A 23,409-nucleotide genomic window follows, 5' to 3' on the forward strand; every position below is an offset into this window, starting at 1 on the left:
AAAAAAAAACATTTTACTTATTCATTGGAGATAGAGCAGGAGCAGCAAGAGAGGGAGAAGCAGGCTCCCCGCCAAGCCGGGAGCCGGACGCGGGGCTCGATCCCAGGATCTCGGGATCATGACCCGACCCGAAGGCAGACGCTTCACCAACGAACGCCCCCCAAGGCGCCCCTATGATAAATAAATCTTAAAAAGAAAGAACTAGAACCACCTTAAAACACGGCATTCTATTCCTCGTCTCTAGGCCCGGGAAAGGCTCACGCTCGGAGTCCCGGGAGGCGGAGGCGGAGGCGGAGGCGCCGGAGCAGGGCGGACCTGAACCGCAAGAGGAGGAAAGCCCCTGGCCAGTTCCATCCAGTCTTACACCTTCTCTCCAGCGTAAGACGGACTTTAACACTCACAAGAGGGCCGCCCGCGGAGGCCGCCGGGGTCGCCGCCGCTAAGCCCACTCCTCGGTTCCCCCGGCCCCTAACTCCGGCACGGCCGGCGCAGCCGAACGCCGTCTCCGCGTCCCTTACCCGCCCCAACCCGCAGCCGAGCGGCCGGCGCAGCCGGATGGCGTCACCACGGCCCCTACCCCGGGACCACCGGCGCAGCCGGATGGCGTCACCGCGGCGTGGAGCGCCTACCCGCCCCCGCCCCCGCCGCCGCCGGACACCGGCGGGTAGAACCTCCCTGCTCACCTGCTAGGCTGTTCCGAGTGCCCTCACGCCCGTGCCTCGCCGTCCTGCCGCGTCTCGGGCCACCGCGGCCCCCAGCCTGTGAGACAGTCCCCGCCCCCGACCTCGCACCGCACGGGCGCGCCCTGGCGCACATTAGCGCCCCGCCCCCGAGCCGGTCCCCGCGCGCCGGAGGCCTCGCGCGTGCGCAGTAAGGAACTGGCGCCAGCGCGGGACCTCTCCGCGCGTGCGGGCGCTATCACGTGACTCTTCAGGGACCGGAACGCGCGCGCTGTCTCGTCCCACCCAGGCGGTGGCGCGCAGAAAGCTCGGCGACGCGCTCGGGGGCCGGATGCTGGGACTGCCGACTGATTTTCGGCCGGGCGCCTCCCGGGACGCAGACTTCCCGGGTCCTCCGGAGGACGCGGCTCACGGCCGCGCAGAGAACAGCCCCGCTCGGGCCCGCGTCCCCGGCTGCTGCGCGTGCATGCGCGTCCCGGACGAGGGCTCCGACTCGGGCTGTGCTGGGCCGCACTAGCCCCCTTCACCGACTTGTTTTCGGGTCACGGGACCCGCCCGGCTCTCGTGTTCCTGCAGACCGGCTACCCGCTGAGCGGACGCCCCGACACCGCAGGCCCACGCCGCCTGCCTGCCGGTGGAGCGGGAGCCAGCCGGTTTCTGCGACAGCGGGCCCGCCCGGCCTTTGCGGACCTTGTCACGGCTCCTGCCTGCGCCTCGTGGCAGCACATTTCTTCTCCCAGGTTTAGCCGCGGAGCATCGAGTAGCCACGAGCCCCCTGGCCCGTGAGACTGCTGTGATTTTACTGCATTTTGGAGGCAAAGATGCCTGGGAAAAGGCCCCTGAATGCAGCGGTCATCCCACATGCCAAAAGGGAACGGAAGGCAATTACCCTGGACCTAAAATTGGAAGTCTTACGACGATTTGAAGTAGGTGAAAAGCTCAGCCAGATCGCAAAGGCCTTAGGCCTCGCTGTTTCTACCGTGGCTACAATCCGAGATAATAAAGAGAAAATCAAAGCGAATTCACAGGTAGCTACTCCCTCGAGAGCCTCCCGGTTGACTCGCCACCGAAGTGCCCTTATGGAGACCATGGAGCGCCTGCTGCACGTGTGGCTTGAAGACCAGAGCCAGCGAAACGTGCCCCTGAGTGTCACCATCATTCAGGAGAAGGCCAAGAGTTTGTTTGATGACCTGCAGCGTGAAAGAGGAGGAAGGTCTCCAGCAGAGAAGTTCAGTGCAAGCAAAGGGTGGTTTGTGAGATTCAAGGAGCGCCACAGTTTGCCCCACTTCACGGTGAGCAGCACAGCGCTGGGACACAAGGACGTGTATGCAGAAGTGCTGAGAAGCATCATCAAAGGAGGTGAGTACAGCCCTCAGCAAGTTTTTAATGTCGATGAGACAGGGCTTTACTGGAAGAGAATGCCTGAAGGAACGTTTATTTCTGTGGAAGAGAAAGCCGAGTCAGGCTTTAAATCTTCCAAAGACCGCTTGATGCTGCTGCTTGGTGGCAATGCAGCTGGGGACTTTAAGCTGAAGCCCTTACTGGTGTACCACTTGGAAAATCCCAAGGCTCTGAAAGGGTACTCTAAGCCCAATCTGCCTGTGATTTGGCGCTCAAACAAAAAGGCGTGGGCAACCAGGACCATCTTTCAGGAATGGTTCACATACTTCTTTTGCCCTGCCATAGAAAAATACTGTGCCCAAAATCATCTCGCCAACAAAGCGTTGCTCATCCTAGATAATGCTCCGTGCCACCCAGCAAATCTGGGTGATCTGTCTGATAACGTGAGAGTCGAATATCTTCACGACAGAACCGCCGACTTAGTCCAACCCATGGGTCAAGGCATAACCTCTATCTTCAAAGCTCATTACGTGAGAAGAACTTTTGAGCACATCCTAGAAGCAACAGACGGAGAGGACACAGCCATGATTAGGGAGTTTTGGAGAAACTACAGCATCATGGATGCTGTAGACAACATTGCAGTGGCTTGGGAGGGGCTCAGACGGGCAACAATGAACAGTGTGTGGAAGAAGATTTGGCCCGAGTGTGTTCAGTTCCAGAGTGTTTCCCAAACAGATAACATTGCACAGCTTCAACAGAACATTGTGACCCTGGCCAGGAACATGGCTTTTGAAGAGGTTGTAGAAGCCGATGTGGACCGGTTGCTGAGGTCCCACGAGGACGATCTCTCAAATGAGGAGCTGATGCAGCTGGAGCAGGAGACCTCGGGAGAGGAGGAGAGTGAAGAGGCTGCACCCGCCCTGCGCCAGCTAACCGCAGGAGAGCTATCCACAGCCTTCTCACATTTCGAGGCAGGCTTGCGAGTCCTTGCCAGTAACAGCCCCGGTGACAAGTGGAAACTGCAAGTCTCAAGAGCAGTCAGTGAGGCAATTAACTGCTACAGGGAGCTGTACAGGGAGAAGCAGCAGCTCTCTTAGGTTTTCTCCGTGGTACAACCACGTGCTCACCAGAAGAAAGCCAGCAGTAACAGGGTGACCCCAGGGGATGAGGCCCAGCCACACCTCTCGACTTCTAAGATGCCTTACATCCCCGTAAGCTCTGTTCCTGATGCTTTCATTTTGACCCTTGACAATATCAAATTTTGTCATTAAAATTTCATTCAAATGTGTACTTTAGAATAATTGCATGCAAGAATACCCAGGAAAATGTTTCTTTAAAAAGAGAATAATGGAAAGAGGAGACTAGCCCTTCTGCACATGAAAGCAAACTATAAAACCTCTGTGATTAAATCAGGGCAGTATAGTCAGACCTGTGGAATAAGAAAGAAAGCCCAGAACTTTTTTTTTAATGGTGCTAGAAAACTGGTGCTAGAAAAACATAAAATTAGATCCATGCCTCACAGGATACATAAGAATCAACAAACGAGGCACCTGGGTGACTCAGTAGGTTAAGCCTCTGCCTTTGGCTCAAGTCATGATCTCAGGGTCCTGGGATCAAGCCCTGCATCGGGCTCTCTGCTCAGCAGGGAGCCTGCTTCACCCTCTCTGCCTGCCCCTCTGCCTACTTGTGAGCTCTGTCAAATAAATAAATCTTTAAAAAAAAAAAAAAAGGAATGAACAAACAGGTCAGGGATCCAAAAGTAAAAATTGAAACCATACAACTACTACAAAAACACATAGATGAATGCCTCTTTGACCTGGTTGCTGGGAAATTATCTGCCTTAAAATGCAGATAAAATAAGAAAATTTCATCAACTTGACCATGTACAAATGTAACAAAAGAACTTTTTCACGGAGGAAACATCACTACAAAAAAGTCAACAGCAGTTGACAAACTGGAAGAAAATAGTGGCAACATCTCACAGATAATGGGCTAATATCCCTGACAGGTGGAGAACTCTTAAGATTAAGAAGAAGAAAATACCAAAAATCCAACAGGAAAGTGGACCAAGGATCTAATTCATAAGTCTATAAATTAGATCTTGAAGCATATGAAAGGAAGTTCAGCTTCATTCATAATGAGAGAAATGCAAATTAAAGCTACACAGACATCTTACTAATAGTGGAAAAAATAAAGTATGACTACATGTTGTGTTGGTGAGGGTCTGGGGTAACAGGCATCTGAAATGTTGCTGATGGGAGTGCAGACTGGTATGACCCTTATGGAAGGGTGCTAGACGTTCCTAGACCCCCGCAGATACACAGGTTACTCATTGCATGCTTGTTTGTAACTGCAGAAGTGAGGAGACAGCTTGAATATTCATCTGTAGCAGAGTGCTGAAATATCTAGTGGCTGTTACACACTAGGGACTACAGGTAAGAGATGGCAGCACCAGTAACCGAGGAAGAACTGCCGGGAGTGGTTTCCAGGGTATACTAAATAATTGATAAAAGCAACCGGCAAGAGAGGAGTACCTGCCGTTTCTGTGAAAGAAAGAAGGGGGGGAAGGAAATAATATATGTATCTCACTCCTTTTTTGCAAAAAGAAACACAGGAAGGAGAAAACAGAGACTAAGTATCGGTTACCTGGTGGGGCAGAGGAATGGGGGGTGTTGGAATGTGACAGGCCTTTCATAACGTTCCTTTAAGATTTCCTTTTTAAGGGGCAACTGGGTGACTCAGTCGGTTCAGCATCTGCCTTCAGCTTGGGTCATGGTCCCTGCGTCCTGCGACTGGGCACTGCATTGGGCTCCCTGCTCAGCTGGGAACCTGCTTCTGTCTCTCCCTTTGCCCCTTTCCCCAACGTGTTCCCTCTCTCTTTCTTTCTCTCTCTCAAATAAATAAATGGATAAAATCTTTAAAAACAAAGGTTTTCTTTTTAAGTAATCTCTATATCCACTGTGGGACCTGAATTCACAACCCCAAGATCAAGAGTCACAGGCTCTACCTACTGGGTCAGCTGGGTGCCCTGGCCTTTGGTGAAGTTCTGACTGTGGGAATCAGTTAGCGTATCACACAAGTAAAGCAGGGAACTAGATCCAAATGGAGTATATGAATGGAGCCACATTTCACATGAACTCCGTACCCACGGTGAAGAGGGGGAAACCCCAAAGTCCATTTTGAACACCCTGTGTTTTGACTATATGCCCTCAGGCTAAAGCCAAGCCAGAACTCTAAACAACTATTAAACTCTAGTTAGTAAGCTGTGTTTTCACAGAGGCATAGGTTGGCAATGCTGACCGTACTTTGTGTTCTAGGGTTGAGCAAATAAATATTTATGGGTAACGAAGCCAGGTTTCTGTCCAGAAGGGAATCACAAATATGAAAAAAGGAAAAGAATCACGTGGTGTTGCTTTGCAATTAGAAGTATCCGTGTGAACTCGTGGTTTTTAATATGTTTCTGAAGAACAAGATATTGACGTACAGAGTACAGTTTTCTAGCTGTCTGCTGAAAGGACCTAGAAGCACTGAGCCCTGGAACACATCACACCCCACAGCCACCATTCTCCACCAACCAGCGTTTGGGCTTCTTGGAGAAATGTCTGGTTTCAGGACTAGGACCGGGAAAGTGCAAAGCAGCCAAGAGCAGCTTACAATGCTGGAAAGTACGGTGCCTACAGGGTGACAGGAACAGATCAGGACACAGGAGACGAGTCGATGAAAGCCAGCATCTCCAGGAGTGGGACAGACAGTGCACTGAGGACACAGCATCATTTTCAGGGAATTCCCACCCAAAGTGCAAAGCCTGAATCTTATCACAAAAATCCACATTGAAGAATATCCTTCAAAATAATTAGCTTGTGGGGCACCTGGGGGCCTCAGTCAGTGAAGCATCTGCCTTCGGCTCATGTCATGACACTGGGGTCCTGGGATTGAGCCCCACATCGGGCCCCCTGCTCAGCGGGGAGCCTGCTTCTCCCTCTGCCTGCTGCTCCCCCATTTGTGCCACTCCCATCAAATAAATTATTAGGGAAAAAAAAATTTAGCTTGTGTTTTTTTTAAGGTATCCATGTCATGTACCCTTCCAAAATAAAGACAGCGAAATATACGTAGCAGCTGAATGGCAAAATCTGAATAAATTTTGTTGTAGTCTACGATATCATGTCACTGTTAGTTTCTGGGGAGAACTGAACTGTGGGCGTGTGATGCCCTTGTCTGGGAGGAGCAGACACAAGTATATACAGGCCAAGGGGCATGATCTCTGCAACTGATGGCCAAATGGTTAAGAAAAAGAATATAGCAAACGGGAAATGTTAGTATTTAGGGAATCCAGGAGGTGAGTAAATGGGAATGCTTTTGCAATGTTTCTGTAAACCTAACCTTGTCAAAATACAAATGGGAAAAACACTATGGCATCACCTGAGAGCGAGAGAGACAATATAGTATACTTTATCTTTCCTGGAGTACCCCAGGTGTGGCTCTACGCCTTTGTCCTGGGGGCGTGTGCTTCCACAGGCCGGCACCAGGCCCGCAGACAGCCGGCCCGCACTGTTCCTGTGGCTCTCCGCTTTCTGTAGGCATAGAGTTGCAGTCTCAGCCTATCTGAATTGCAGCTGGGTGTAGATGGTGTGCAGAGTCCTAAAGCAGAAGACTCCCTATGTTCTCTGGGTCATGGCCCCTTTGAGATCCTGGTCACAACTGTAGATCATTTCTCTGCAAACAATGTACACAGGAGCTCGAAGGCAATTTGGGAGGGAGGCAGTTATGGTCCTCCTGAAGACCACAGGAATGGTCTTAAATTGCAGTGAAGGCCCTTTTGGGGTCTAGCTTGTGCAAGAGGCTGCCGGAGGCTGGGCCTTGACTTGCACAGCCATCCGGTTTTTCGGTGACTGCCTTGGGTTAACGGAAGTCCACAATGAGGACTCTAGAAGACCGAGCATTATCTGCATGCCAGGCCCCGTGCTCAATACTTCCTAGACCCTTAACTCCCCACAAGGTATGTGTTCTCACCATTCACAGAAATGGAGCTGACAGGGAGCCACAAACTTGGCCCTCTGATTCCCATCAAGAACTTCTGCCCAGAACAGATCACACGTGACCCCACTGGATAGGGAAGACTGGGCTTTTCCAAAGCCTGCACTTGGTCTGCGTGTCAACAAACTGCCTTGTCCCCAATTCACCACACGCACCAGAGTGTAGAGAACATGGGTTTAATGAGACAGCAGCCGCAGCGTTATCACGGCGAGACACCCCTGCTGCTTTCTGTGGAGGGCGGGCCATGCAGACTGGGTCTTGGGGGTCTTTGTACCGTGCTGTGGACTCCAAGACCCACACACAACTTTGTTGAAAGACTTTGCCATTCCAACAGGGTAAGTGGAAACATTGGGAAGGAGGAAATGGGCTTGGTCAAAAAGAAAAGGGAGCCAACTCTTTGTCCAGTAGACACCAGTGTATTATTAATGCTTCCTATGGACACGGTGATTGTAACTGGAATAATGTGATGTTCGCTACACAGGAGATACAGGAACGGCCAATGTCCTTGTGACAGAAATGGAACATAGTGGTGAGAAATGTGCAGACCTGGGGGTGTAGGAAAAGGGCGCTTGGCCCTTAAGCCCCCCCTTCAGCCCTGGAGAGGAAGGGGAAGCAGGATGGGGACCTGTTGCTGGTCCAACCTCTCCAGTTGTTTGCTTCTCACTGTCACCCCGAGGCAGATCAGAGCACACCACTAGAGGACTGCCCAAGGCCACCATGGGAGGCTTTCTGATGGTGCAGCGAAGCAAGGAGGAGGGGACACTGTCTTTATCCACCATTCTTGTCAGCCAACAAGCTAAGCTGACCTTTCTGCCACCAGTCGAAGGTAACAGACGTCCAAGGGACTACACTCCACCAGCATCACCTGTGCACATCAGCAGCCAAGCGCCATCCAGGCAAGAGGGTACAAAAGATGAGAGTCCCACCACGGAACATTCTCTTCCCACAGACCTCCCCCTACGGCAGGGTCTCTGAAGCGCAAAACAACCCCACAAATACTGAGCCACCAGTGGCTCCCGCAGTGAAGATCTGGGAGTTTTCACCCTCTGTCCCGGGGTTCCGTTTGCCGGCAGGGGTACAGGACCTTCCGCATCCGATCCCCGGTCTTCCTGCACATGCTCTGGGATCCCTGCCCAAAGCTCCCTTGAGCAAATACTCCCAGTGCCCGACCTCAGGCCCCCAAACAAAAGACCAGTGGCTGGTGGTAGTCTGTAAGCTGTCCAGAGCCCTCAGATGGCACAGGGAGCCCCTCTGGCAAAGATCTGACTGCAGCCAACCCTGTTGCCTAACCTAGACCTTCCCCCCAGGGCACAGTCCCTGCTGCCAGCTGGGAAGGAGAACAGCCTCTTCCACCGGACCCCCAGCCTCCCAGCCTGGAGCACCACAAGAAGCACAAAGGGAGGAGCGGGGGCTGGTCCACCCAGGGGGAAGAACCTCACGGCCCCCATCCCTCCATGTTGTACAGAAGTGGGAACCCCCTGGATGGGCCCTGTCGGAGGAGAACCCAGAGAGAGAGAACCTTGAGAGGCAGGAGCAGGGCTCTCAGGAGACAGTCATGAACCACCCCAGTTAGGGCCACCTACAAGTCCCCACACAAGGGGTGAACAGGATGGGGGCCTCCAGGTAGATCCAAACCATCCATTGCAGAGGAAACTCGGGCCACACCTGGGTGTCTGCAACCACCATTCCCGGGGCTTATCGGCCACTCCCCCAAAGCCCTCTACGGGTTCTTAGGGTGGCCAAAGCCCAGCGGCCTTGACCCCAAGGGCCTCCTCAAGGCTCGTTGCCAGAGGGGGTGGTAAGAAGCCTCTCCCCACTTCCCTGTTCATGGACCCCACGCTTTCCCAGCAGCACACCCAGGAAAGAGCCCCACAAGGCTGCCCCCAGTCCCAGCAAGTGCCTGGGACGAGGACGATGGTCCTCACAACCCGCTGGCCCACCCGAGAGAGGTCTGGGGCTGGGCCCTAGGGGTCTCCAGAACACAAGAAACACCTTGACTTTGGCAATCACTGGCAGGTTGAATGCCAGAAAGGCCTGGGGGGGCGCCTGCTGCTCTACGCATCCACGTCCGGACCAGGCTCCCGGAAGAGCGACTGCTTGCGCAAGGTGAGCCGAGCACATTTGGGGCACGTGGTGGAGTTGTCATAGTAGCAGTCCCTGGGGACAGGGAGGGTGGGGTCAGCCCCAGCAAGGGTCTGGGCTCTGCATGTGAAACTACCGCGAAGCCTTCCCGGACTTCCTAAGTCAGGCCCTTCTCTCCCCCGTCTGTGGATGGGCACATGGAGGCAGTTTCTCCCAGAGGGCAGAAGCCAGGTCTGCACCCAGTGCCCCCAGGCCTGGGTCCAGGGCCTCAGGGCGGGCCCCTCCTGCAGGGTTCAGACCTGCCAGCCGGCTGCCAGCCGACATCTGCTGGGAGCACTCCACCACTGCACAGAGCCTCACCTGGGGCACGGGGTGCGCACCGAGTCCTGGGGACTGCTGCTCCTGGGATACCCATTTTTCACTCCCAGGCTGCACCAGCAGTGCTCGCTGGGCGGACAGCAGGTGCCCGATGGAAATCCACGTGGACAGCAATGGGAGGCGCCCATCTGAGCCCAGTGTGAGGGACCGTGCGGGGTCCAGCAGGCCCACTCCACGTGAGTAACTGTACTGATCACTCTTCCAACCTATGTCGTTATTTTTCCAAACATCCCCTAAGTCTTTTTGTCACAAATACTTAATGTTGTTTGAATCTAAGTAGTCAATAAAAACGTTAGGTATTTCTTTGGGCCTAGGGATGTTTGAAAAAAACCACCAAGACATTGGGACTGCCCAGAACCAGAAAGTCAAGGGCCCTCTGGCCTCCACTACAGTGCCCGTCTGCTGGAGCAGGGAAGCAGTTAGACGGCACCCGCACACCGGTATCTGGGCCACAGCACCCCTCCCTGGCCCCAGAGGGGCTTGTTCCCCTTGGAACTTCTAATTTAATCCCACACATTAGGGTCTAAACCCACATCTAGGATCAAGGCAAGGGGCTCTCAAAATCAGGCAGCAAAAACGGAGCCCCAAATGCCACCCCTCCCTCTGCCCCTCCGTCCCCCCGCTGCCTGCTGGGAACCCGCACACCTGGCCTGGGGTGGGTCGGGCCACACGAACCTGTGGAAGACGGCAGAGCAGTCGGTGCACACGGACGTGTGGCTGTCGAAGGGGAAGAGCACGTCGCCCTCTCTGCAGAGCTCACACACGAAGCCCTTGGCCTGACACCGCTGGGGACGACAGTGCAGCATGGAGGGCAGGTCAGCGCAGGCTGCGGAGGGCCTGAGGCCGAGGACACACGGAGCCCAGCGGCTTGCCCGCCCTCCCTGCCCCAGGGACTGGGAGTAGCGGGAAAGATGCCCCCAGCCTGCGGGTCCCCGGGCTGCCCACCTCACAGTCCAGCTTGATGTGCTTGGCGAAGAGCGTGTGCGTCTCGGTGAGGGAGCAGCTCAGGCGACCCGTGTGCGCGTCCAGCAGGTCCTGCACGGAGTACATCTCATCGTTCTCCACGAAATGCTGCCGGTCCTGGAGCTGTGGGTCCCAGCAAGCGTCACCCCAAACACTGGGTGAGGGCCCCTTCTGCGGCCCACCCCCCACCCCCAACCAACCTGCGCATCCTCCAGGCCCCGGGGAGCTCATGGGAAGCAACAGGGGGTATCGGGCTCTGGGCCTCATGGTGCCTCCCCCAGGCACCCTACTTTCAGCACGCTGGGTACCCCGCACCTCTGCCCAGCACGCGAAAGCTCCTCCTGGGCCTGACCCTGTTCACCATCGCCCTTTCCCGGCTTTATCTTGCTCACAGACCTCACCACCCCCTGACTCTTTATTTTTCTTCCCCACCTGAAGTGAGGACACGGATTCCTGCCTGTTTTGTTTCCTGCTCCCTAGGATCTAGAACAGTGAACACCCATGAATGCTTATTGAACCAACAGTAGAGGAGCCTTGAAGAGCGTGTTTGTGGTCAGTCCTGCCTGCACAGTACTGCGCCTGGTGCACTCCATGGAGACCCAGGCACGGGCTAGAGGGTGACACCCGCTCCCCTCCATGACAGAATCCAGGAACACTTTTGTGGCTAGAATGCCTGTTTGCTCTCTGAAGACCTGGGGTTCCTTGGGACAGAGCATAGGAGGCACACGCAAGCTAGGAAGTCACCAGAAAGAGACCTGGATCTGTGTGTCCCCTTCACCCGCGCCCCCTGCACTCCCAGCTCCCACTCCGGGGGGGGGGGTGCCTGACCTGCAGGAGCAGACGGGCCTCCATTGCCTCCCTGCAGGTAATGAAGTAGGGCTTCATGAGCAGGATGTCCTGGCGCAGCTTCTGTGGGTGAGAGGGGAGGTCTGCCGCGGCAACCCTGGCCGGCCCGCACGGTGGCACACTGGGGGACAAGGGGGCACGCACTCCAGGTCGGGAAGGGACAGACGGTGCCTTCACGGCCCCCAGGATGGTCCCAGATCTGAGAGCTCCAGCCAAGCTCGAGTTCGAACCGCAGCTTCCAGGCCAGGGCTGCCCGAGGAGCGTCCACCCTCAAACGCACCGTACGAAAGAGAGAAAGAATAATGTTCTGTGCTGATTCTGTTGAAATCATCTTTTGGATATACAGAGTAATATAAAACACGCTACTAAATTAACTTTACCTGCTTTTTACTTTTTTTTTTAAGATTTTATTTATTTATTTATTTATTTATTTGTCAGAAAGAGAGAGAGAAAGAGGGCACACAAGCAGGGGGAGCAGCAGAGAGGGAAGCAGGCTTCCTGCTGAGCAGAGAGCCTGATGCGGGGCTCGATCCCAGGACCTGATCACATCCTGAGCCAAAGGCAGATGCTTCGCTGACGAAGTCCCCCAGGCACCCTGCTTTTTACTTTTGTAAAAACTAAAAAAAAAAAATTCCAAACTGCCTCTGGGCCTCGTATCCTATCGTGACTGGACACCGCTCTAGGGCCTTGAACCCTAAGGATAGCTGAGGGCACCCCCGCCCCCGAACCTCAGCAGAGGGCATCCCCCCCTCTGCTCCCAGGACACATGGGGAGAGCGCGGCGCACCCTCACCCCTGCCCCCTCCAGCCTTACCCGGATCTCCACCAGCTCCTCCACATAGTTGAACAGCAGAGGGTTGATCTCCCGGAGCCTGAGCACCGGCCGAGACACCATGAGAGCCAGGTACCGCATACTGCAACGGGACACCTGGGGGGCGAGGGGCGGTACCCCCAGCATTGCACACGCCACCCCCCCAGTACTATGTCCCCCCAGCCTAAGCCAGGCCTAAGCACTGGCTCTCCCTTCTTGGGGCTCCAACTCCTCCCCTCCCAGCCCCAATCCCCCCACCCCCAGCCTCTACACCACCCTCCCTCCCCCCACATCCCACTCCCCTGCCTTGCCTTGCGCGGCTCGAAGTCCCAGTTGTGCACGACTCGTGCAGGGATGACCGCCAGGTCGTTCCAGTGGCAGTGGGTGCAGTAGTACTGGCCCGTATAGTCACACTGCCGGGCCTCGCTGGGCACGCCCCCTGTCACGGTGACGGGTCATTACAAAGTCAGGGCTGCCCTCGGGGTCCCTGACAGCTTAGGAATCACACAATATGTGGAAAGCTTATGGGGCGAGAGACAGTGGACCTGGGAGGCTCCGCCCTCCAGACCTGACACAGTGTCTTCTCATCATGAGACCCGAAGCAGATCAGGGCACTCTGCTGCCCTCAGTTTTGTCGTCAATAAAGTGGAACAATAACAGGGCCCCACTGCAGGACTGCTAAGAGGACCCCAGCAATTAACACGAGTAAATCTCTGACGTGTGGCGCACTAATGACGCTGTGCCACTTTCCCATCTAGGTAGGCTTTCTGTGACAATGGGGCCACAGAGGAGGTTGAGTGCAGGCCAGCACTGGCGGTCCTCCCAGGTGACCTGGGCTGGAACCTCACTCTGCTTGAGTGGGAGTGAAGAGATGCCAGTAGCAGCCCCTTGCCCCTTCCCATGGAAAGAGAGCAGGACACCAGCCCCAGGAGCCCAGCTGCCCCTCACTGTCTGATTTACGCAGTTTTCTTACCACTACCTACCGTAGCCCCTGCCCCCGCACCCTGCTCCCTCCGGGGGCACTCACGCAAGGAGATGGGTGCCCGGCACTCCGCGCAGCGGTAATCTTGGCTGTCCAGCCCCGTCTCCGGGCAGATGTTCAGCTCATACTCGGCTTGGTGGCTGACTTTGGAGCGCACGCAGGGCTTGGAGATGAGGTTCAGACACTTGCTGTGACATCGGTAATAACATCCTGGGGTAGGGGAGCAACAGGGTGCCTTTCAGAAGTGGGGGTATCCAGCAGCCCAAACCGGCCTTCCGCTCTACCCCAATTCCCACCTCACTCTGAGAGCTTTGCAAGGCCCCCCTGTAGGTCCCAAAATGTCAGAGACCTTGTCAGTCCCCATCCCAAGCTTCGCCCTGTGGGTGTGAGAAGACCTTCCTCCCCGTCTCCAGACTACAGGTCCCACCTGGATGCCTCGAGGGCAGCGAAATCACTCTGTGTGAGGGAAATTCTCGCTTTTCCTTCACAAACCCGCCTCCCACACACGGTTTTCTCACCTCACATGTACAGGCTCCGTGTCCCCTCCCACCCCCAGCTGAGACTAAAATTTGCAGCGTGTTCTCAACTCCCCTTTTATGCCTCTTTCCAGCTCTCCAGCGAGAGCCACACCCGCACTCGCCCAAAACACTGCTCGGCTCAGTGCCCAGAGCGGTCCTTTTAAAACCCGGGCATGGCGCCCGGGGGGCTCAGTGGGTTAAGTGGCTGCCTTCAGCTCAGGTCATGATCCTGGAGTCCCGGAATCGAGTCCCGCATCGGGCTCCCAGCTCCATGGGGAGTCTGCGTCTCCCTCTGACCTTCTCCCCTCTCATGCTCTCCCTCTCAAAAAAATAAAATCTTGGGGTGCCTGGGTGGCTCAGTGGGTTGAGCCTCTGCCTTCGCCTCAGGTCATGATCTCGGGGTCCTGGGATCAAGCCCCTCATCGGGCTCTCTGCTCAGCGGGGAGCCTGCTTCCTCCTCTCTCTCTGCCTGTCTCTCTGCCTCTCTGCCTACTTGTGATCTCTCTCTCACTTTCTCTGTCAAATAAATAAATAAAATCCTTAAAAAAATAAAATAAAATAAAACCCAGGCATGTCAAACACTGACCTGTGGCTCCCTGTGTGCTCAGAGAAGAGCCCTTGGTCCCCTCTGAGCCCGCCTTGACCAGCCTCCTCTCAGACCCAGTGCCCCAGCCACGCTTCTCTCTGCTCCACGCTGAAGACAATGGCCACACACCAGCCACGGGGCCTCGGCGCACACCTCCCCCACAGGAACATTCTTCCCCAGATATACTCCTGCCTTACTCCCAGACTTCCAAATTCTGCTTAAATGTCACATGACGCCTTTTCATTCCACCCTAAATTAAGTCACACCCGTCACACTGCCTGACCCACACTGTTTCCTTTCCTTGTTTTTCTTCAGTGGACCATGCTGTCTAACACAGCCCACGCTCATTCGGGACAGCACCATCCACAGGAATTCTCTGCAAAAACAGAAATGTCTAACACAGTGGCCACCACAGTAGCCTCACGTGGCTACTGAGATTGCATAACTAAGGAATGAAGTAGTTATTTATTTTAACTGGTTTAGATTAAAATTGGAAGAGGCACCTGTGGCTTGTGGCCACCATACTAGAGAGCCAAATGTGGAGGAAAGGCTGGTAAAGAAGGGAGTTTGGGTCTGTTGTCCCTTGTTTCATCGCAGGTACTCAGTCCATCGGGCTCAGTAAACACTGCGTACACTGCACAGAAGTCACACGCACACACCCAGGGCTGCCGGATCTGCGTGTTGACACACCTGGCCGGGGCACCCACCTGTGCAGGTGTACCAGGTCTGAATGAGCCCCCAGATGATGGTGTTGCACCTGTCACACGTCTGCTTGACACTCTTGCCCTTCTCCTTGTAGAAACGGTGCTCCAGGAGGACTCGGATGTTGGGTTCGTCCTCATTGGGGTCCTGGAGAGAGTCCCCAGGAGGGGTCACATGTGAGCCTGCTGCACCTCCTTTTCCTTGCCATGAACCCTTTTACTTATTTCTTCCAGGTACCATTTACAGCAGACATGGTGAGTTTCCCCCAATGTCACACCCCTTTTCCCTTTAGCAACAGAACTCCCCAGTAAGCAGTCAGGCCTGGACCATCCGGACAACGGTCTGACTTTCCCTGCACCCAGATGCCATCCTGGGACCATGTGCGTGTCAAGGGTGTGTAAGCAGGAGTGATAACGCCTTCCCTCCCCTCCCACCCTTTTTTCCTGCTAAGTACAGACCCAGAGGTGACAAGGGGCCATCTTAGATTCTCCACAAGGACGGGCAAAGCAGTAAGAACAGAGGACCCGGGATGCCACAACACCATTAGCTGCCCTGTGGGCCCTACGTCACCTACAGGATTTCCACATGAAATCATTCCTTTAAGCCGCTATATTTTGGGGCGTGTTGTTACCAAAGCCTTCTTTGTGTCTTAATGAATATTGTGCTTTCTAATTCCCAGGGACGGTGCCAGCAAGTTAAAGAGCACCCACGGTCAAGGTAAACCTGTGTGTTTGGGCCTCCAGGATGCATTACCTTTACTGCTGTCGCCTTCGTGAAACACACACTCGGGAAGTCCCTCCCCCCCCACCGCAACTCTAGGCCCTGAGGCTCAGGGAGGGGCTGACTAGATGCACTTGAGCCGGTGGGTGGGCCTGTGCCCTGCACTGGCCAAGCCAGATTAGACTAACAGAGAAGAGCCTCCTGTGGGGTGAAGGCCCACCTCTGTCCTCCAAGGCAGGGGAGGGGTGGGGGGAACAGGTCAGGTCAGCGCCCACCTTCAGCTCCTGGAGCTTCAGCCGGAGGTGGATCAGCCTCACAACAGCGTCCTTCTGCTTCTCTGACTGCTCGGGCAGCTCTAGGATCGCCTGCTTGCACTCCTCGATGGCCTGCCGCAGCTGCTGAATGTCTGAGGCCAGGAACAGACCCTGCCCGGGGCGGGGGGGAGGGGGGCGGTGGTGGAGGGAGGCAGATGACAGTGTCAGAGGCCCACCCTGCCTGCTCTCCACATGGAGGTCCAGCCCAGGGCAGACCGCTCCCCCCAAGTCACCGGCCTCCATGAAGGAAGAGATGCCCAGAGGGAGGGGCCGAGGACTTGCTCAAGGCCCCACAAAGTTAGCAGCACAGGTAGGAACCAGCCCGTGCCACCTGCCCACCAGCGGGACCTGGCCACTCATGTGCCTCTGAAAACCTAATTCAGGATGTTTTCCAAAACACGACTTCTTCTTTTAGAAACCCTATTCTTCTTCTGGCTGTGCTATTTTGCTTATTTCTACAGAACTTCCTCTTGGATGAAAGCCAGGGGAAGGACAATTTGCCTGTCATGAAGGACAGGAAGTGGCCTCCAGCTTAATCACCAAGCCCGGAGATGCCCCAGGTACCCACGCACCCCAAGCAGTGGCACCTCACAAGGACTCAGGGCCAGGGCCCAACAAAGGCCCTGGGCTCGGGACCCTGCTATTACAGGGAAGGAATCCGGGCTCAAGTTGGAGCAGAGTAGCTGAGGCCGACCTTGCACAGAGCACAGGACAGAGCTGCCCTCGGGACCCCCACCTCCGCCTCCATGAGACCAGGCAAAGAGCAGGAGATACCCCTACTCTGGAAACTCGGTGTGTGGCCCGTAGCAAGGGAGCAAAAATTTCTTCAGTGAAGGTATAAAACACAAATACAAAATGAAAAGTAAATGAGAACTGGGGGCGTCTGGGTGAATCTTTTTCTTTTTTTTAAATTTCAATTACTTAGGATGTTTCTGTGTTTCTCTCAAATAAAAGTTGAAGATACTTTGCATAAAATTAAAAGATTTTCAAACCTTTTAAAAGAGATTATTAGAGCCCTTTAATTAAAAAAAGGAAAAGCTAGGACGCCTGGGTGGCTCAGTGGGTTGGACGACAGCCTTCGTTCAGCTCAGGTCATGATCCTGGAGTCCCGGGATCGAGTCCCGCATCGGGCTCCCAGCTCCATGGGGAGTCTGCTTCTCCCTCTGACCTTCTCCTCGCTCATGCTCTCTCTCACTGTCTCTCTCTCAAATAAATAAATAAATAAATAAATCTTTAAAAAAAAAAAAAGGAAAAGCTCCCATAAAACAAGAAACTGAACTGAGGAGAGTGGCCTGTGGTCCTTCCCTCACCCTGCTGTGTGGCCACAGCTTCCCCAGGACCCAGAGGGAGCCAACCCTCATGTCTGCCTCCCAGTGACCTGGAATGTGGGGATAGGGACAGCCCCAAACCAGAAACCCCAGGTCAGCCTGTCTCTCTGGCTCCCCACCAGGTTTTAGAGATGGGAGGCAGGTGTCATTAGGTCTCAGATTCAAGGCCCAGGAACCCCTGCAGGTGGACCAGTCCTGCTCCCCAAGGATGGGGTGACAAGGATATACCCAGCCGCTCCTGCCTTAGGGGCTCCCCCAGTCCCCCTCTAACCCCAGGCCCAAACCTTACCACAGGGCGGGAGAAGTGGTCCTCAGATAAGCCAAGATCCATCACTCGCTCAGTGCAGCGGAACTCCGGCTCTCCAGGCGGCAGCTCGGGCAGGGCCTCTGCAGTGGGTGTGGGTGTGGAGGGCAGCAGAGAGAGAAAGGAAGATCAACCTGCCTCTCCCCCAGGAGTAGGCTGGGGCCAGAGAAGCCCACAGGAGATGCTGAGGGCTACCAGGCCCTACCCTGATACCTGCTGTGTTTGCATTGGCAAAGGAACCCTAACCCTATACAGGTAAGAGAGAGCCATGCAAAAAGATGAGGTGGGAAAAAAAAATCTAAAAATAAAATTTAAAAAAGAAACCAAGAAGATGAGGTGGACACCCATGGTGCTGAGAGAGGGCCACAAAACAGTATTAGAGAAACATCCCAATTTCTTTGGTTGTTTTTTAAGATTTTATTTATTTGAGAGAGAGAGACAGAGAGCACAAGCGGGGGGAGAGGCAGAGGGAGTGGGAGAGGCATAAGCAGACTCCCCACGGGGTGGAGGGGGCTCGATCCTAGGACTCTGGGATCACCACCTGAGCCCAAGTCAGATGCCCCATGGACTGAGCCACCCAGACGCCACAGAAACATTCCCATTTCTAGGGCACACCTTACACATGCATATATGGATTCAAGGCTGCTGGCGGATTTCACAACAGAACTTCTGAACCCCCGTGTGGACTCCAGGAGAACTCTGTGTGTGCACACACACACCCCAAAAACCCTGACTGCATCTGCCGCTCTCAGAGCCCCGCCTTCTGACCCCCGGAGAGGCTGGGCCTCCGTCCAGGCCACTCCATCCTCTCCCTGACCAAACTGCAGCTCTGAGTTCCTTCCCCAAGTATTCCCCGAGTGAGCTCCTGCTCTGTGCTGGGCCCTGGGACGCAGCAGTGACAGGACAGTCACAGATCAGATCCTGCCTTCGGGACAGCATGTCCTAATGGGGCCACATAACAGGCAGAACGTAGCTTGTGCCGAGGAGGAAAGGGAAGTGGCCAGTAAGGCGCCCAGCTACTTGGGAAAGCCAGCACACTCCACGGGAGGAACTAGGAAGAGAGGATGGGGCGGGCCACTCAGGCCTCCCCCAGCACCTACCTTCAGAAGTGACTTCTGGGGCCTCCTTGCTGGCCCTCTGCTCATGCTGCCGTGGCCCAATCTCCTTGTTGAAGGGGTTGAGGTGGGCCTGCCGGAACCGGGCCAGCTTCTCGTCATATTCCATAGCATCCCACCTGTGGGGGCAGGGAGGGGGGACGGACAGACGGAGGTGACCCTCTAGACGAGCTCCCAGACTCACTGCCCTCGTCCCCCGTCCTGAGTTCCCAGGGTTCCAGAGGGGATGTCTGGCCTCCTTCCCTCCCTCGGGGGGTTCAGGTGGAACACCCCCACACTGGCTGTCATCCTCTGCCCCTCCCCCAACCAGCTCAGCCCCCTCACCTGGGCCCCATTGGTAGCTTCCCCTCAGGAACAGAGACCCACAGGGGGCAGGCAGGTGGAACAGAGCTAGGAGAGGGACGTGACCACCCCAAGAGTACCCGGCCAGTCTGGAACCCCCGGCCCCCTCCCTCCCAGGACTCCCCATTCAGCCCCAGTCCAGCCATGTCCTCACTGCTGAGAAGGCAAGGCATGGCCACTCCCACGAGACAACACCTCCCAGGACTCTGGTCCTTACTTCTGGACCTGAGCACAGGTGTTCCTTTTCTGTCAGAGCACCCCAGAACCACAGCAGTGGAGCAGAACCATCAGAGACAAAGGTCACAGTGCTGGACACTAGGAGCCAATGCTGGGGGGCAGGCCTGCTCTCCCACCTGCACTGTGGCCTTGGGCATGGCCCATCTTCCTGGTGCCCAGGGAGATGGGCCATCTGCCAGTGTGGGGAGAAGGCTCCGGAATGCTCATCAAGCATCACGTAGGCCAGCACCGCACCTCACTGGCCCAGATTCCCACTGAGGCTCTGTGTGGCCCAAGTCAGTGCATGGCCCACACCTCAGGATCTCAGGAAACAGGAAATGCCTCACTCCCCACTGGCCCGTCTCTCCCCTCCCAAGAGTTCAGCAAGTGGCCAAACACACAGGGCTAAAGCCTCCTGAAAGGTAGAACGGGGCTTTGACTGGAGACACTGATTCACTTCCCAGGTCCTCCTACTTCCTTAGCTTCTCTGCCACCAACGTGACATGAGTTCATAGGAAGTCAACTGTTTTTCTTTAAAGTGCCGGGTGTTAATTATGCTTTCTCTGTACCTATTTAGTCTAAAATAATTCAGGATTATCAAAGACAAGCCTATGACTCCTATCTGCACTCCCTCCAAAAGAAAGACAATGGATCCCAGAGAGGACAGCCTTGACAAGAGTCGTCCCCAATGCCACCCAGTGCTGGCTGCCCCGCATCTGGGTCAGAAACTCCCGCACCAACTGTGGGACCTGTCCTACCCGTTCAGCCTCTGTGGTGGGGATGTGGCAGAACCCAGCACCTGGGTCAACAAAGGAGAGGACACAGATGCCATGAACTATGGGCTTAAGCCTCCTCTCTCTCATTAGCTGACAGCTTTGGGCAGATCACTCAGGGTGGCTGGGCTCTGACAACGAGTGCCTCTCCAAACAACAGAATCACAGTGTCCTGGGAAGCACCCGGAGTGCAGGACAGACCCGGCTATGCCAAGACTGACTTACCCCATCTTTCTTAGTGGCGAGAAAGATTTTATGCCTGACCAGGCTGCAGTCGGGCTCCCGAAGCTTCTCCTAGGCCACCTGGGCCCCTCCTGTGACATCCGGTTCTAGCAAGAACCCCGCTCCGTCAGTTCAGCAGGAGCTCCCCCACCCTGATACCCCGTCACCCTCAAATCTGCTCTCACCCCCAGGGGACATCTGATCACCCCAGCCTGCCCTCAGAAGAGATCCTGGTGGGTCGGTTTAGCCAGAGTCCCCACTGAGCCCTGATGTGTCCCCTCAGCAAGTCTCCACCCGCTGATTTTACCCTGCTCCCTGGCTATAAATTCTCACTTGCTTGTGTTGTGTTCCGAGTTGAACGCAGTTCCGTACGGAGGTCTCTTTTCTCCTACTGCAAGAGTCTTCAATAAAATCTGCACTTACTGCTTTACCAACAGTCCAGGTATGTTTTCTCTTCTCTGGGCAGGGGAAGCTGGATTCTGGGTTTGTCTCAATTTCCCAGCCTCCCTATAGTTAGATGTGGCCATGTGACGGCGCTATGACCAATGGGATTTAAACAGAAAAATCTCATGGGAATTTTTCTTAAAAGGAGGCACTGTCCCTCTTGGGCTATTCCTACCTCTTGCCGCCTGGGACGCAGATGTAATGGCTGCAGCTGGCGTAGCGACCTTGGGTTTGACATAGAAGCCCTGAGCTCCTTCACCCCAGGCTTCATTCAAGTGAGACAGAAATACACTTCTGCTTTAAGCACTGTTACCGGGAGAAGGATCTCTATCTCCTACATCTGAAACAGATCCTGAGGCATCACCTCAAGAGCCTTGTGGTAATAAAATGAATTGGTGCTATTCCAATCCCAGATCTGTCAGCTCCTAGCTGACATGTATGGTCTTGGGCAAATGCCTAAACCTTTCTTGGCTCTTGATTCCTCATGTTTCAAATGGGGGAAATAACAGTGCCCACTGTACAGGGCTATTGTGAAGATTAAATTAGTTAATACAAAGTTCCAAGTATCCCGGTCAGCACACAGTATGCATCTGATGCATACCAGGTACCAGGTACAGATTACTATTATTATTGTTGTTACTAATGTTATTAAGAATCAGATAGTCCTGGGCGCCTGGGGGGCTCCGTCAGTTAAGCATCTGCCTTTGGCTCAGGTCATGATCCCAGGGTCCTGGGATGGAGTGCCGCATCGGGCTCTCTGCTCAGTGAGTAACCTGCTTCTCCCTGTCCCTCTGCCTGCTGCTCCTGCTTGTGCTCTCTCTCTCTGTCAAATAAACAGATAAAATCTTTAAAAAGAATCAGATATCCCTGATTTAAATTCTGGGTTTCCCAGTGATGAGCTATGTGATCCAATTTTCCTGCCCACAAAGAAGAAGACTACCTAGCTCCTGAAGTGGGTAGAAGGACTAAGTTTGTACTCATATGTCAGGGGAACCTATAGCCCAGAGCTGTCACTAAGCGAGCTGTCGCTGTCCTCACATGACAACCACCCCAACCCCAAGGAAACCTCCCCGCATTTTAAACTACGGCCAGAGGAGCTTAAAAGCAGAAACACCTCTGCTCCTCCCAACAGCCCTCCTCTGGGCTGGAACACCTCTCCTCCTCCCAACAGCCTCTCCCCTGGAAAAAGCATCTTTCAGTTGCCTCCTTACGGGCCGTGCCAGCTCCCAGCCTAGCACAGAGGCCATGAGCAAATGGATACATGCTCATCCGACCTCTCTAGCCTCAGTCTCTCTCCTGCCAAGCTGAGAATCACACTACCCTCAGGACTTCTGAGGGCACACAAGTGATGACCCAAGAACAAAGACGCCCAGGGGAGGCATTACACAGCAGCTGCCTTGGCTCCACCCCCTACTCCCCCTCTCCCCCCAACCCCTACCCCACTGGGTTCACCCCTCAGAAAGCCCTGCGCTCAGATTCAGGCTTGGTCTCAGAGAGGAACAGGCAGGAAGGGTGAAGACTGAGCGGAATGAAGGAAATCGATCATCCCACCTCTGCCTCCTCTAGAAACTCCCCTTCTCTGGCAGGGAAGAGAGGGTAGGATGAGACAACCTAGCAACTCAAGTGAACCTCAGAAAAAAGCCCAGGGGCTCATGAAGCAGGCACTGAAGGGTCCTGGGCTTAAGCTCGGGTGCACTCCTGATGGTTCTATTCTCACCCAGCCACATCTGGAGGTCCCTAGAATTCCCCCTGGAGGTGGCAGGGGATAAAGTACATCCTATATTCTCATGCCTGGAAGAAGGCCTGGCAGGACCCTCCGGGGGGCTGGGGCAGAACTACTCCCCCTTTTAAGGGTTATTTGCCACAGAAGCCTGGCACAGTGGCCACCGCCGGCCTCAGGAGAGAGCCACCCCTAAGACATACCTCCCGCAACTTCGCTCACGACAACAACAAGCATACCCTCTTCTACCACGCCCAGCCATTCCCTAGTGAGGAAACTGAGGCCCGGTATTCCCAGAGAGTGGCACAGCCCTGGGATCTGCCGCGGGTCTCACCCATCCTACAGACAGCGCGTGTGGACGGCCGGAAGCGGTGACAGTGTCCCCCGGGGTTGGGGAGAGGCAAGAGACGAGCCCCTCTCCGGGCTGATAAACCTGCCCGAGCCGGGTGGGAGGCAGCGCAGGTCCCCGGTGCCCCCAGCGCCCCAGAGAGGACGGGCAAGTCGGAACCTTGCATCGGGCGCGGGCAGGGGCCCTGGGCGGGTTCCTGAGTCCCGGCGCCCTCGGGAGAGGGGGCTCCCCGGGACGCGGCGGGCCCAGACAGCCCCCGAGGGTCGAGCGCCCCCGTTCCCTCCACCCCCAGCACCCCCGCCCCTCACCTGGCCCGCCCAGACTACCCCCCTCCGCCGCTCACCTGACCGCCGCCGCCCTCGCTACATTGTAAGCCGCCCCGTCGCCCTCGCTACATTGTATCGGCCCCGCCGCCCGCTGCTGCCGCCTGCGGCCCGGAGGCTCATGGCAAGCCCGCCCCGGAGGCTGCGCGCCCCGCCCTCGCGCTCCGGCGGCCTCCGCGTCCGGCTCCGGGAAATGGGTGACGCTTCCTCCCGCCTGTTCAGGACGGCATGGCGGATACCACATTTTCCATGTTTTCTGTAATCACAGAAGCCGTGTTCTAGTAGAAACCACAACACTTAAGGGGAAAAACGGCTGG

At 55.3% G+C, this 23,409-nt stretch overlaps 2 protein-coding genes across 10 annotated transcripts in view; both read right to left on the reverse strand.

The window, feature by feature from the left end:
* Positions 1 to 770, reverse strand: part of LOC122911113 (AFG3-like protein 1) — a 21,880-nt gene extending 21,110 nt beyond the window's left edge. Inside the window, exons 1-2 of one of the 4 annotated variants that reach the window (XM_044255512.1) lie at positions 684 to 694; positions 212 to 315 (exon numbers count right to left, since the gene is read on the reverse strand). The gene's annotated coding sequence lies outside the window, so the exon portion shown is untranslated. The other 3 variants (XM_044255511.1, XM_044255513.1, XM_044255510.1) reach the window with 3 other exon arrangements.
* Positions 1 to 23,172, reverse strand: part of DEF8 (differentially expressed in FDCP 8 homolog) — a 26,309-nt gene extending 3,137 nt beyond the window's left edge. Inside the window, exons 1-13 of one of the 6 annotated variants that reach the window (XM_044255506.1) lie at positions 20,590 to 21,421; positions 20,260 to 20,363; positions 18,689 to 18,822; positions 17,574 to 17,671; positions 15,918 to 16,067; positions 14,928 to 15,069; positions 13,162 to 13,326; positions 12,446 to 12,573; positions 12,138 to 12,251; positions 11,307 to 11,387; positions 10,461 to 10,601; positions 10,191 to 10,300; positions 2,471 to 2,575 (exon numbers count right to left, since the gene is read on the reverse strand). In XM_044255506.1, the coding sequence (XP_044111441.1) occupies positions 2,548 to 2,575; positions 10,191 to 10,300; positions 10,461 to 10,601; positions 11,307 to 11,387; positions 12,138 to 12,251; positions 12,446 to 12,573; positions 13,162 to 13,326; positions 14,928 to 15,069; positions 15,918 to 16,067; positions 17,574 to 17,671; positions 18,689 to 18,822; positions 20,260 to 20,357 (1,389 nt within the window). In that variant the 5' untranslated portion in view covers positions 20,358 to 20,363; positions 20,590 to 21,421 and the 3' untranslated portion in view covers positions 2,471 to 2,547. Of the gene's footprint in view, positions 1 to 2,470; positions 2,576 to 7,217; positions 9,213 to 10,190; positions 10,301 to 10,460; positions 10,602 to 11,306; positions 11,388 to 12,137; positions 12,252 to 12,445; positions 12,574 to 13,161; positions 13,327 to 14,927; positions 15,070 to 15,917; positions 16,068 to 17,573; positions 17,672 to 18,688; positions 18,823 to 20,259; positions 20,364 to 20,589; positions 21,423 to 23,112 lie in introns of those variants that run through there. The other 5 variants (XM_044255504.1, XM_044255505.1, XR_006385414.1 and 2 more) reach the window with 5 other exon arrangements.
* Between the last annotated feature and the right edge of the window lie 237 nt (positions 23,173 to 23,409).

This window comes from Neovison vison, chromosome 7, assembly GCF_020171115.1.
Source record: "Neovison vison isolate M4711 chromosome 7, ASM_NN_V1, whole genome shotgun sequence".
Lineage (NCBI taxonomy): Eukaryota > Metazoa > Chordata > Mammalia > Carnivora > Mustelidae > Neogale > Neogale vison.